The 15,499-nt window shown below is 32.7% G+C and overlaps 1 protein-coding gene across 1 annotated transcript; it reads left to right on the top strand.

The window, feature by feature from the left end:
• Positions 1-8,638: 8,638 nt before the first annotated feature.
• On the top strand, positions 8,639-15,492 carry LOC114757219 (4-coumarate--CoA ligase 2-like). Its single transcript, XM_028946573.1, has 6 exons — positions 8,639-9,895; positions 12,738-12,936; positions 13,622-13,767; positions 14,474-14,541; positions 14,902-15,004; positions 15,322-15,492. Exons 1-6 carry the CDS (start codon positions 8,813-8,815, stop codon positions 15,445-15,447), a joined length of 1,725 nt encoding a protein of 574 aa, XP_028802406.1. The 5' UTR covers positions 8,639-8,812; the 3' UTR covers positions 15,448-15,492.
• Positions 15,493-15,499: the final 7 nt, after the last annotated feature.

The following is a 15,499-nucleotide window of genomic DNA, read 5'->3' as shown; positions in this document are numbered from 1 at the left end:
GCTATATTTTCCACCCAATAGTTGTTAGAATTTCGCATATCTACTATCACCACTGGAATCATAGTTCTCCCATAAATCTTTTGCTATGATGATTTGTAGCATTCATCAACAAATTCATACACATTACAATTGAAAACCTTAATAGTTGTATAGGCATGAGGACATAAAATGCCTAACATTTGAGAAGCTGCATAGGTGCATTCGCCTAAACCAAGATCAACAATCCTTTTGTTGTATGGACACACACCCTACCTCCTCCATAAAGTACACTTAACATGCTTGCTGATCTAGCAACATGATCCACCAATTTTGCATCTATGTTTGGGCCTACACCATTTTCCAATTACTCATTGCTATGCTTTCTGCATACATCTTCTTTGCCACTTTCTAATGATACTCATGTATAAGTTGGGCAACATTATATCGTCTCTCCTTTAATATCCAAGCATTGAATGACTCAATAAGGTTTGTTGTGATGTTATCCCATCGTTTAAATGGGAATTTACTTAAGGCCCACCTTTCCACATTACCATGATCAAGAAGCCACTCAAATAATTGTGGATTGAACTTTCTCATGTTATCCATTGTACCCTCCAACTCAGAGTCAAGCCTTGCACATGCAATAGCATCTAGGTATTGTAGTCCCTCCTCCCTTGCTTTCCCACTAGTCTTACTCTTTCCTTTATTTAATTTAATCATTTGTGCACTAAAGTTTTCCTTAATATGTTTGTAACAGTACGCATGCCTCTTACTACCAAATATTACTGGCATGGCACCTATGCATTGTGTCAATCTGACACAATTGTCAATTCCATTGACCCAACTATCTCCTTAATCATATATAAGAACCATGTCTAATCCTCAAGTGTCTCTCCCTTTACAATCACAATCGCAAAAGATAACAATTCATTGTCAGCATTATAAGCAGAGGCTGACAGTAATGTCCCTTATACAGTCTACCTAAATGACTTCCATCAATGTACAATACATGTCTAGCACCAACTATAAAACCTTTTATACAACACCCATATGCTATGAACACATGCTCAAATGTGTTATTAGTACTAGCTACCCATTTAGCCACAGTTTTGTTATCTGTTTCCTTTAACCGTTCACATATCCATGGAATAAGCATATAAGACTAGTCAGGCCTGCCATATATGTTCTCTAACGCTTTTTGCTTCGCCCTATCTATTTCATACCATAATCTCTTTCCAAACTCTTTCTTATATCATTTGGATACCTGTCTATGTGATCATTTACCTCATCAATTATGATTGGTGATGCCAAGCTAGTTGAACCACCATGTGTCACATGAAGATTGTCTTGAGCATTATGAACATGCTCATTTATGAATGTCAACACATATAAAAAGAGAGTACTCTTTATACCTACTCTTGCACTTATCCTCTGTAACAACTTACTTCTATTATACCTTAGAGTCCATTTAGAATCATTTCTAACTACTTTGGATGGCCTTAAGATCATAAAAACATAACTAAGACATTGACTTATGGAAACACTGTTCACTGTGCATTTTCTAGATTACAGGTCTAACTTCAAAAAATCATAACTAATTCTACAAAAATCGTATTGAGGTGCTCCAAATTTATATCTGAATATCTTTCAATTCTATTTAAGGGAAAAATATCAAACTTGACTTATCTCTTGCCAATTCGTACAGTTTAATCTATAAAGAGTACTATTCATTTAGTAAATACTGAAACTTCCAGATTTCTTGGCTCAACTTTGGAAATTCATATCTCTTAGTATACACATCCAAATAAGGTAAACTACCTATTTAATTAAAGCTTGGGATGTGCACAATAAGCTTGCCAAAATTTTGTGGATTAACTCATTCATTCAGCAAGTCAAACTGGAGCTCAAAATTGACTGCTCTAGGACCTACGTTTTTCTCTTTACCTTTTCTTGTTTTAATTCTTTTTATTACTTTGACATGCATAACTTGGGCTTACTCTTTCCCATTCATTCTCATACATTTCCATTCATGCCATACACATTCTAATCAATCACATTACATTATTGGCATCCATAAACATAATTTACACAATAGGAGAATTATACATTGTACGATAATCTCACTCATTAATATCAATGATTCTCCACTTACTTCTCCTTCCTTCTCATGCCATCATTGATTGACCTAAATGGTTGGCTAGGGAGGGATGAGATTTAGAAGAATCTCAGTAGCAAACAATACCACATTAATCATGCTAGATAAATGCTAATGCATTAAATGCAACTTGCTTATTCTCTTGTTAATTAGTAACATATTAGTATGCTTAATGCTACCTACTTAATGCATGGCCATAGAGACATAATCTATATTCATCATAAATAGAAATTATAGTAACAAAAACATGCCACAACAACATTTAAACATCATGTACATATCAATACACAAGCATACAACGTCAGGCAATGATAATAAGTAAGTTCACTACCTTATACTTCAAGCTTTCCTCTTGCTTTTCCTTTGACTCCCTTGACTTCCCAACCATGAAAGCTTTCGATCAACATCAACAAATATCCTATTGGATGTTCCAAGGTCCTAAACATAGCCATATTGGTTATACAATCCATTAGGATCAAGTCAAGAGATTATACAATCCATTAGGTCCTAAAATACCCTTTTCTGTAAATTTTTGGATTAATATTCTAGCTTTTTAAAAATTGTTCTCTTAGGCCAATCATATACAATTTTGCCCAAGGAATCAAATATGAGCTTGGATTCATGAAAAGAAAACTCCTTCCCCAAGAATCAGTGTTAGCCGAATAGGGGGTTTTAAAATCCAAAATTTCCAACTTTAATTCCAATACTTCTAATGCTTGTTCTTTAGGTTTATCCTACACCATTTTTCATTTTAAACACAATAGAAGTATCAAAACTATGAAAAACATATCCTAGGATACAGATCTTAGCTTGGCCAAACAGTACCCATGGTCATCAAATCATGAAATCTTCCATATATTAACATAAATCCACTTGAAACAACCTCTAATCATTGTGTTTTAACTAAATATGGCATCAAAACTTCCTTTCCCTAACCCTATAATATTTCCGCCAGCACTTCCCCTTAGGGGAACAACATTTTCCAACTAACCAAACCAAGAAATCAAGACAAGAAACATAATAGAACAATCTACTAACCTTAAATCTAAGCTTGGTTGACCAAAAGTAGTAGCTTTCCTCTTGGTTGTTCTTCAAGAATCAAATTTGCAAGAGTTTCCCTTCCTTTGGCCGAAACTCATGTCTTGTAGGGGGGAGGGTTCTATTTATAGGCCAAATCTCTTACCAACCCCTTAAAATCACATTAAATACAATGGTGAGGTGTCACTTAATTATGGCTTCTTACACTAATTACATCATTAAAATAAATCCAAATTTAATTAAAATGAAAAATGATCAAAAATCAAAATCCTCTCTATACATGGCTTAACAAGTAGGATCTTAATCCCTTCTATTCATAATTACTCCACATGGTGCATTAATGAGCCATCATTACTTTTGTCTTTCTTTAGATGTTTTCTTTTATTTACTTAGCTCTCATTTGTCAGAATTTCTTCCTAGCTTTCTGGAGCTCTGAAAATTATTCTGTCTACTCTAAAAATTCCTTTTACCTTTATAGAAAACCTATAAATTTTCTCAGGCCATGACTCATCCTGTAGGCCCCACTTAAAAATCATTCTTTAAAATGCCCTTTTTATTGGCATAATCATCCTTATATTTTATTAAAGCCATTCCACTGGCCTTCTGGGAGCAGGACTAATTTTATAAATTAGTACAACCTTTTAGCTATTTAACCTCATTTTTGTATATATTTTTTAGGGCTCTTGCTATCTCAAATAATTACCTCAAATGGTATATTTTTTACTGACCATAATCTTATAAATTTCATTTAAGTTGCCTCAGGGGTATTGTCATCATTTCTCTTTACAAAGGAGTCTTAGAATATTATTTCCCATTTTTCAAGATTTTCTTCAAATTTTCTATATACTTTCCATTTTTACCCCTATTGATTTAACTTTCTGAATTTATAATTTAGTCCATGTTTGGACTTAACTTCATAAAACCATCTCTTTGAGGCTTCTAACTGAATCTTTAGACTATATCTAGCCTCTTTTCTCTTTCTGGGCCTTTGAGACTTTATTAAAGCCTCTAACTTTGATTACACTTTAGCCCCTGAAAACTGTCACTTTGCAGTTTAGTCCCTATTCTTATTCTAGCTTCCTTTCGCATCTTTGAAACTTCTGTTCAAAAGGGCTTGGTAGCCTACCTTCTTTAGGCTACTTCATGGGTTTCTGGGCCTAAAATTTGAGATGTGACATCCTTCATGGACAATGTTCAACTTTACATTTCACATACATATTTTCCTTATCATTTTTCACATACTTGTACTCAAACTTCTTTGCAATACTGAACTTATGTACTTTCTTCTTGAAATCTTCTGCATGTGCAAAAAGTCTGGTTCCGTCCTAACAACATCTCCTTCCATTTCAAAGAATTGATCTTCGGTAAAGGTGTTGGTGCACTCATTACTCCATATGGCAAGCTTATATTAGGTCTTTCACTGCCTCCATAACTTGTGTTTTCCAAAGCATTTTACTCTAACATAGGCTTATCATTCTGTTCTGACAGTCCCAATATTTTTGAGATCCTGCATGTATAATTACCAACATTGTTAACAGATTTACTACAATATTATAACAATTATCAACTTTCATAACAAAAGAAAATTGTCACTTACATTTCTGGATCACCCATTTCTTCCTCCACATTGTCATTACCTTTATGTGCTATATAAACATATGCATTATGGTCATTATATTCAAATAAATTATTAACTTCACCATCATCTATAATATCTACTAATACCCTGTCATCAAAACTCAAAGCGTATTTAATATCACAACTATGACAATCTATATTGAACCATTCTCCTATCATTGTCTTGAAATCTTCAAGTCTTGTACCCTCATTTATTACTCTTACTTTGACAGTCCCACTATAGTATTTAACTTCGCCATTGCCATTTTCTACATACTTCCCACCTACATGAAAATAACAAGCAAGTCTTTTTGAAGATGTTGATCCAATGTTAGAAGACATCACAACTTGCTAACCTACAACAAACAATAATAAAAAAAGGGGTTAAGGTGCAACTTTAACAATAAAGTTTATCCTAAGGGACACTATGCACCATAAAGTTTATTTAGGTATAAAAATATACATGAAGCTGTCAAAAGAAGACATTTATCACCACACCATTAACATCTGTTAGTTTATCATTAGTGGAACCCACAAAGTCAGTTTTAAGGGCATTTTTAACAACGAAGTGTGCATTAAGGGGTAGTGGGCACCATAAAGTTTACTTCGATGCAAAAACATATATGAACATTTTAAAAGGGAAAAAAATAACAAAATTCATCAACTCCTATAAACGTCTGTTAACTTTATTTTGTTGGTCTGACCAGATACCACATTTTCTTTCCATCTATTCCCACTTCCAAGCCTATTCATCTTTCTATAATCATAGTCAACACACACACACACACACACTCTCTCTCTATCTCTCATGTCTTTTTCTCAGCCTCAAAAAGAATAAAGTCAATGGTGGGATCCAAAAGAATAAAGTCAATGGCTGTTTATGGGAGTTGATAAATTTTGTTATCTTTTTTCTCTTTGAGAAAGTTTATATATATTTTTGCACCTAAGTAAACTTTATAGTACCCAGTACCCCTTGATGCAAATATCATTGTTAAAAATACATCTTAAAACTGACTTTGTGAGTCCCACTAATAATAAACTAACGAATGTTAATGACATGGTGTGAGACGCCCCTTTTTGCCAACTTCATGTATATTTTTGCAATCAAATAAACTTTTTGGTGCCCAGTGCCCCTTGGGATAAATTTTGTTGTTAAAATTGTACCTTAACCCATAAAAAAAATTAAGTTCTCCACCAAGCAATTTCCATCAACATACGTGACACCCAAAACACACACAAAAAATCTTTTCTTTTATTCGCAACTTTATTATAGGGTTTCACAGCTCCATTATTGATTTCAACAACACTAACCACTTGGATGCAAACTTCACGGCTATGTAATTGGTTGCCACCGTTTTTTATTTCCGCTACGTCATTCCAAATACTAAATATAAACCCTCATCTCCAACAAACCCGTCCCCATTTCATCATGAAGCAACTTCTACACACTTACATAATGCCACATGTTCACTCCCCTCTCTTACTACAAACCCTATTACTCACAACCAAAATGTACTAAATCAGCAATGTCAACGGAATGGTGATGCGGAGGAGTAAGATAATATCATTTCTAAAGACTACAGACTTAAACTTACCTCTTTTCAGCTTAAACGTGTTGCTCCAAGTTGCTCCAACATTCCTCTTTCCTTCTTCACGTGTTTCATCAATGTCTTTCTCTGTTTACTTTCTTTCCATCTTCAGCTTCTTTTTCCCTCACTCATCAGGGCATTTCAGTCTCTATGCCAAAAATGAAAATTCCATATTAGTACCTTATGCCCATTTGGTTATTTTGCTTATTTGGATACCTATTTTGTCTTTTTGAATTTTATATGGTATTTTGTGGTCATTTTCTCAACCTACAATGTGAGTTTAATCACATCTTTATAGTGAACTTATTTAAACCCGTGAACTTCATGAGTTTGACAATTTTGACTACTTGAGCCTAAGCTTCAAAGTCAAATTGAGGATGATTTAAGATACACTCTTTCAAAGCCTCCCTTGAACCTCGATAACATCATTATAAATGACAATAATAAAATCTTCAAGACATTTAAAAATTTTTTGCGTTTCTAAATTTAAAAAGAAAAAGATGATCATCGGGGACAATTATTAATTAATTAATAATAGTACAATTAAAATTACGTATCTAGATTGATGAATTGAAAAAAAAATTGTATTCTGACATGTGCAAACTCTAACAACATCAGAAGCCGGGGGCAATTATTACTAATTAGTTAGTTATAGTGCGTGCAATAAATATTACATATCTAAATTTATGAATTGGAAAAAAATTCATGTATTTTGTCTTCTTGTGTAAAGTGTAAACTCTTCAGCACACATACAAGCTCAAGCTTTCAACGATTTCCATATGCGCGGAGTAACAAAATTTAAGAGATATTGTTTGATTTTTTTTCTTTTTTAATTTGGATCTGAATCGTGATTATCCAAACCCTAATAATATATAAATTCAAAAAAGAATAATTTCTTTGTTTTGATTTCATACATTTGGATATTTTATTATATTTTCAATTTTAAAATATTATATGCTACCTCTGTTGTTTAATATAAAATTTATTTTGCAGTACAGATTGTAATATGAAGTGAATATTAAGAAGGACCGGCAGCAATTCATCTTGAGCCGCAATTTATATATTAGTTTTACAATAAATCATAAGATTAAGGAATCTTTATTTTTATATGTAAATGAAGTAATAGTCACAAAATCTGGTATTTGCCTGAGTTACTGTTTACTCTTCTCAAAGTTAAAAGTTGATCCTTTTATTTTTCTTTGTAGTTTTTCATTTAATATTTTAAGAAGAATAAGTAATGTTTTTTCTTTAAAACAATTAATAATCATAAATTTCAAAATTGAATAATTTTTTAAGGTTCTTCAATATAATTATTATAAGTTAAACATTTAGTACTCAATACATAGTTCAAATATATAGGAGAAACTTTATGACAAGTCATATTTTTTTATAAGCCAAACAACCTACGTGTGGCTATTTAATTTCTTGAACTGCATCCAATATAAAATTTGTAATAAGCTAATTTGACTTGAGAGGGAGAGGGGATAGGGTATTTCTTAATTTTCCTATTATCTTAAGCTCTTATATGAATTTCGCCACAACAAAAAAAAGACTCTAACATGGCAAATGATGTTAGCTATCTTAAAATTTATCCTAATAAAGGGTGCTATATTTCTTAATTTTTTGTTAATTAAATTACATAAAACTTATGTAAACTGTAGGCCGTTTATAAATAACACCCTTAACTTTTAAAGGCTTCATAATTAACCTCTATGAACCTTTCAAGCTTCTATATACTACTTTCAGTCCTAATTATAAGACCTCGTTTGTAGTCTACTAATGAGGTCTTATAATTAGGACCAGAGGTAGTATAACCCTCAATTTAATTATTAATTATATATCCTCTTAACTTTTACTTTCATGTGTGCATATTAATAACCTATTAAATTTTAATTAATATGTAAATAATCCTCCTAAATTTTAAAGTTTGTGCCAATAAATAATGTATAAAATTAATCATATTATAAGAATTATTTAAAATAAGCGCAATAGTTTATATGGTTGGTTACAAAATTTTTAAGGTTATCAAAGTTATGTGTATATAGTTCAAGTGTGTGTGTGTGCATATATAATTTAGCGTAATTTTTTAAAATTACCTGATGGATGAGAGGAAATGAGGGGAAGAAAAGGACAGAAGATGGGTTAGGTAGGTAAGTAAGAGTGGATCATGCATAAGAGAATTGAACGCTTGGTTTTGAACGTGAGACTTGGCACCTATACTTGTGCTTTCATCTAACTTCATTCCCTTTTATATCAACCCTCCTTCCTCCACCTAACCCCACTCTCACCCTCCTCATCAATGCTCTCGGATTTTATTTCTTCACCGCATCCTTGTATTTAATTCTATTCATTCTTCCTCTCCATTTTGCTCCTCAGATCAATCTCCTTCTTCGTTTTCATCATTCCCTTTCTCATTACTCTGCTTGATTCAACCATGATTTCCGTTGAATCCCAGCAAAACCCAGACCTCACTTCTCCTCCTTCCCCAAAACTTGCTTCAAATGATGCAAAATCTGCAGATTCTTCTCAGACTACCCATATCTTCAAGTCTAAATTACCAGCCATAACTATTTCGAACCATCTTCCGCTTCACGCTTACTGCTTCGAGAATCTCTCGCAATTCGCTGACCGTCCCTGCCTCATCATCGGCTCCACCGGGAAAATTTACTCCTATGCGGATGCTCACCTGCAGTCGCGGAAGGTCGCCGCCGGATTCTCCAAGCTCGGGATCAAGAAAGGTGATGTGATTATGATACTGCTTCAGAATTCTGCTGAATTTGTTCTGTCGTTCTTCGCTGCTTCAATGATCGGCGCTGTGGCCACTACGGCGAATCCGTTCTACACTGCTGACGAGATCTTCAAGCAGTTCCGCGCCGCGAAGGCAAAACTGATCATCACGCAATCCGCGTACGTCGGCAAGCTCCGAGACCACGAGGCCGGTGCGGACATCGGAGCGGATCAGCTTAAGGTGATCACCATCGATGATCCGCCAGAGAAGTGCTTGCATTTCTCGGTGGTGTCGGAAGCCGACGAGAGCGAGATGCCAGAGGTGGAGATCGACCCGGACGATCCGGTGGCCTTGCCGTTTTCTTCCGGAACGACAGGATTGCCTAAGGGCGTGATTCTGACACACAAGAGCTTAACGACGAGCGTGGCGCAACAGGTCGACGGCGAGAATCCGAACCTGTACCTGAAAGCAGAGGACGTGTTGCTATGCGTGCTTCCTCTGTTTCACATATTCTCTCTGAACAGTGTGTTGTTGTGCGCTCTGAGAACGGGAAGTGCGGTATTGCTGATGCACAAGTTTGAGATTGGGGCGTTGCTCGAACTGACCCAGAGGCATAAGGTGTCGGTGGCGATGGTGGTGCCGCCGCTGGTGCTGGCGTTAGCGAAGAATCCGATGGTGGCCGACTTCGACCTGAGCTCAATACGGTTGGTGTTGTCCGGGGCGGCGCCGCTGGGGAAGGAGCTGGAGGACGCTCTAAGAAGCAGAGTACCTCAGGCCGTTTTGGGTCAGGTAAGAACAAGTCGTTCACATGAACTTCATCTTCGTCTAGTTCTAATTTAGTTAGGTATTGGGTGTTTAGATAGAAACCAAACCATGATTTTAAAAGTACTTTTATGGTTTACGAAATAAATACGTGAAGGAGTCTCTCTCATTTTGCAGAAAAGTGCTTCTCAAAAACACTTTTCAAGATTGTCAAACACCTCCTTAATGCTCAAGGAGGGGCCGCCATAAATTTAAAATAGGGAAATTTATGTTGGGTAATGACAAAAACTACATTTAAGGACCAAAACTACATTTACAACCCACATGAAGTACTCCTATGCGTTTATTAAAATAATTAAATTAAATTAAATACTTAAAAAATTAAAATGTTTGTAAAATTTAAAGCTACAGTGATTTTTTTAGATCACTAGGAGTATTATTTTTTGAAATTATAATTATCATGTAAGTTTTTAAATTTTTTAGAATGTTTTTAATTTCTATTTTAAAAAAATAAATAATAATAATTTTGACAATGATGAATAGTAATTTTGGCTACGTGAGATTATATCAATGACAAAAGTGACGTGAAGTGTAGTTAGTTTTCAGCGTTCAAACCCTCTACTATGATTGAAAAAAAATAGTAGTAACTTAAAAATACAAGTACTAGCTTTAATAACGTACAAATTTCAATTCTTTAATGAATTATTGATATTGATATCTCATATATGTTCTCAGATATGGTTTTTTTATTATTATTATTTTGTCTTTCGGTCTGCAACAGTTAAAAAAAGTATATATAACTATTTATTTATCTTTAACATTTTAAAAGATTTATTATTTTCAAACAAAAACACACAATGAAGTTTAGAACAGGAGGGAGTGTATTTTTACCAGCCATTTAAGATTAAAAATTTTTTTTGTTTGTTAATTTTTATCATGCTTGGTTTGGTAGGAAGAAATTAAGATCAACTTTTTCACCTTTCTTATTCAATCGCACTCAAAGACTTGATCAACAAATCATACTTATTATTGTATATAGAAAAATAGTAAAAGCGAAAGCCATAACATAAGAAGATTAACGTTTCTTGAAAATTTTAAAAAATAAAAAAATAATATATGTTGAGGATGATAGCGACGTGTCCAGCTTTTGTCATCCATACCCCAACTGATAGTAGAGAAGCCAAAGGATCTTGTGAAGCCATTCAAAGTTTAGCTAATATAAATTCCAGTAAATACGATTTAATTTAGCACAATTGAGAAGATTGTTATGTCCTATTTTTTTTTTGGGGCATAATTGAGTAGTTGAAAATACGATTTCAGTCCCCTGATATGAAATGAGCCTAACTAGAAAGTGCCTATCTTTTGAAGTTTAGTCTTTATTGTTAATAAATTATAATTTTAGTTTGAAAGGAAAAAAATTATGAACATCTAGTTTGTCAGATATATAATATCCATTCATCGTGGTTGTCGTCATCGTTATCTGGAACTACTTTTTTTATATATTTTGTGTAGAAAACTATTTATAATACTTGAAGTAAAAGCATATATAAAGATGAAAAGAATTACTACTCGTTTGACTTTGGAATGTGAAGAAATTCAAGAAACTTGATTCGGCGATGACTATATATGATAGAGTTGACTTCTTTTTCAGATGATTATCTGAAATATAAAAAATATTTTTATGGAAGTTGGATTTGTTTTTTTTGCTTTTTTGGAGTATACGACAAAAGAAAGTTTGCACTCTAATGGCAAGCAAGAGAATGAAAAAAAGTCGAGAAAAGGGGCCTATTGTTGGAACTTGGAACGCCGGGTAGGTTCTGGAGTCTTTCCTAGTTTCATCACATATTCACTTGGGAATCCGCATTTAGAAGGAGATAAAAAAAAAAGTATAAAATATTTTTTCATCCTAAAATACAAAAATATGTGTTAATTTTTCTAAAACATCTTTTTTAATCATTTATATAAAAAAACTGCCCCGCAATAAAAACTATTTTTAATACATATAATCAATAAAAAGAGTTTAAAAAATATATATTTGAAAAAAGATTAGTTAATTTCACATCTAACAATGAAATGGAGTACTTAATCATAATAAGTTGCATATATCTATCTACTTTTATACGAATAAAAAATTGTTCTGTATGTACCTATATTTTTTTTAATATTATCTCTGATCCTTAATATCTATTTGACTAATTTGAGTATATTAAAAAAGTTTGTTGAATTAGTTATTTGTAATGATTAGGTGTTGTCTTTCCTAAAATACACTTGCTAATAATGTATTAGCTAAAACTATCATTTGATTGAACATTTAACATATGTAACTACTATAAGGATTACATTAAAAAAATAGATAAATATGAAAAATAAAATGAATTGAGATATTATATTTAGGACCAGATTGAAAGCCAAACTAGCTCTTATATTAAGGATCGGAGATAGTATATGTGTGGTTTTATTTCTTAATTAAATACTTTAATTTCGTTTCTATTAGCCTATGTAATTTTAACAGAATAAAATTAAAGTAAGTAATTAAAAAAAAGGAAATATCAAATTAAAAATTAACAAAATAATATAGGTACAATGCAGAATGGTTTTTCTTTGCCTCAATTCCAGAGCTTCTTTGTTAGTCATGAATTACTGGGATAACTAGACACATCTTTTTTTATATATGAATTACTGGGATAACCAGACACATCTTTTTTTTATATATTATCATAGTTACCAAGTTTTTTTTTTTTTTATGAACCTAAAGTATCTTACCAAGTTTTATTTTTATGCATGAATTTTATAATTGTAGAGTTTATTTCTTTCTAATAAAAAAGAGAAAAATAACGTAAATACTGAAATGGGGAAAATTATTATGAAGGGGTACGGAATGACGGAGGCAGGGCCGGTGTTGTCCATGTGTCTGGGCTTCGCAAAAGAACCCTTTCCAACAAAGTCAGGGTCATGTGGCACCGTCGTCAGAAACGCAGATCTGAAAGTCGTTGACCCTGAAACTGGGCGCTCTCTGGCTTATGGCCAACCCGGTGAGATTTGCATCCGAGGCCAGCAAATCATGAAAGGTATGTTCCACTTCCATCCAATATCTTAAAATTTATCTTATCCTGAAATAATATTCCATTTTAAAACAATTATTTCTCTCAATTTTAAATATACAAATTCTTTATTAGTTCTTCTAAAAAAATTTTTGGCCACTTCTCTGTACTGGAATGGTATGGTTAGAGTTTTATTTAAGATTAGTCATATTTTTCTGTGCATTTTAGGGGAGATATAAAGTGAGTTGTATTATATAAGTATAATACAAAGTAATATAAATTATATATATTATATATAGCTGGCCCAAAAATTTATATCATATATAGTTTTCTCATAACGGTCATTTAAAAAAAAAAATTTATCAGTTAAAATAGTTATACTATTTTTTTAACCCTTTTATTTTTTTCTCTGATTCATTTATTAATTTGGACAACCAAAGCTCAATTCATTAATCTAAAGGGGAGGAGAACTTTTAAATAAGATTGGAATTTGGAATGTTGTGCGTAGAAAAAACTATGCTTGCATAGTCAGCTTAATAATAAATATTACTGCCTCGGGTTCTTTAGTAATATGAAATCTCGCTTGTAATAATTTAATTTAAACTATAAATTAGATCTTATATTTAGGATTGAAGGAGTATTACATAGTTACCAAAAGAAGATGGGCGAAGACAAGTTGATGATTATTGGTGTGTATATGTAATATATTTAGGATATCTGAATGATGAGAAGGCGACAGCAGCAACAATAGATGCAGAGGGATGGCTTCACACAGGGGATATTGGGTACGTAGATGACGACGATGAGTTATTCATAGTGGACAGAGTTAAGGAGCTCATCAAATTCAAAGGCTTCCAGGTGTCTAATAATCTCTTCTATCTTTATCTCTCTCTCTCTCTCTCTCTCTCTGGTTTTGCGCCCAACATATATCTATCAGTTGGAAGCATCTCTAAAAATGTGGCTATACATACTAAGGGTATGCTGATATATAAGGCGCAGGAGAGGTAAAATTTTAATGATGAATTTGATTTTAAAAACTAAAAAAGTTGGGTTAAAAATTTTTAATTAAATTTTCTTATTTTCTTATCTTACACATTCTCTTTATTAAAATTTTATAGTCTTATTTGTCTAATTTTTTAACTGAACTCATTAAAATTTTCCATTTGCTCCCCCGGGGGGGCGTTTCCATCATACCAAACACGGGGTAAAACTCCAATGCTATTTTCCCGTCCACACTAGCTTGCTCATTTCGCAACAAAGCAAGACAAACATTGCAGGTGCAGGGAAAAAAAATTTTCCACATGACTTTTCTAGCTACATGCCAATGCCATTTCCAAGTTAAGGATGGCAGTGGGCAAAAATCCCCTCCACTTTTAGATATCTAAATTCAATTTAAAGAACAATTTTCAGAAAACTATGCATCTAACAACCTAGATGTAAATTAATATAAATATAAATACAAGTTTTCAAGTTGATAAAAATTGGCTTTTTTTTTTGGTAGAACGATAAAAATTGGCTTTGGTATGAGAAGAACCGTGCTTAGTGTTATTCTCTGTTGTTTTAGGTGGCACCAGCTGAACTTGAAGGCCTTCTTGTAAGTCACCCTTCCATTGCAGACGCAGCTGTCGTCCCGTAAGTATCACTTAATGATTACTTAAGTAATAAACATAGATTATATGTGATTAATTATATATCAACATTTTGAATTTAAACGAATCATCAATAAACTCATTGCTCCTTGTGAATAATAATGTTAATATATAATCTTCCACTTGTTTTTATAAGTTCAAATTGACTACTTTATGTAAATTACAAAAAAGTTAAAATTAGTTATTTCGTGAAAATATTTAAAATTATTCTCAATAAAAATCATTGGTTAAAGGATGATTAATTAATAATATTGTATTATGGTATGAAACATGCAAATGTCTTCATCATAATACGGAGTAGAAAGAGGAGTATTTATTAATTCCAATTAAAAAATTTGAACAGGCAAAAGGATGATGTTGCTGGTGAACTTCCTGTTGCGTTTGTGGTAAGGTCAAATGGCTATGATCTTACTGAAGAGGCCGTAAAGGAGTACATATCCAAACGGGTATGCTCCCTCCTTTAGACTTTCATTTAAATATTTGATGTTCATAATTTATTTATTTCTATCATTCCTAGTGTTTTTTTTTTCTTTTTAACATATTCGATTATTCCTACAATTTTCGAGTTTTTAAGTTTTGGTGCGTGGCATCTCGAGTCACAAAAAAAAAAAGGAAAAATCAATATTTGTATCTTTTATATTTTAATATATGCGGATTTAATTAGTTCACCTATATTCAAATTATTAAGATTATGCATATGTGAAATTAAAAGAGCTGAGATTAAAGCTAGAAAATGATCATATGTGTATATGACTTCGAACAGGTAGTGTTTTACAAGAGATTACACAAAGTGTATTTCGTTCATGCAATTCCAAAGTCTCCATCTGGGAAGATATTGAGAAAAGACCTGAGAGCAAAGCTAGAGAGCAACAACATCCAAACGCCTTGAAAATTTTTTAGACATAATTGTCTTCGTTACTTCATTTGTTATATTGTTGCTT

The sequence above is a fragment of the Neltuma alba genome, unplaced genomic scaffold (assembly GCF_004799145.2).
Source record: "Neltuma alba isolate B1F8T4 unplaced genomic scaffold, ASM479914v2 tig00000080_pilon, whole genome shotgun sequence".
Lineage (NCBI taxonomy): Eukaryota > Viridiplantae > Streptophyta > Magnoliopsida > Fabales > Fabaceae > Neltuma > Neltuma alba.
Note: the sequence above shows the minus strand (reverse complement) of the source record. Positions and strands in the feature narration are given on the sequence as shown.

Bases quoted from the DNA above. Each gene is read 5' to 3' on its own strand.
- LOC114757219 (XM_028946573.1), top strand. From the start codon at position 8,813: ATGATTTCCGTTGAATCCCAGCAAAACCCAGACCTCACTTCTCCTCCT. The intron at 9,896-12,737 runs GTAAGAACAAGT...ATTATTATGAAG, and splicing joins CTCAGGCCGTTTTGGGTCAG to GGGTACGGAATGACGGAGGC. The intron at 14,542-14,901 runs GTAAGTATCACT...AAATTTGAACAG, and splicing joins GCAGACGCAGCTGTCGTCCC to GCAAAAGGATGATGTTGCTG.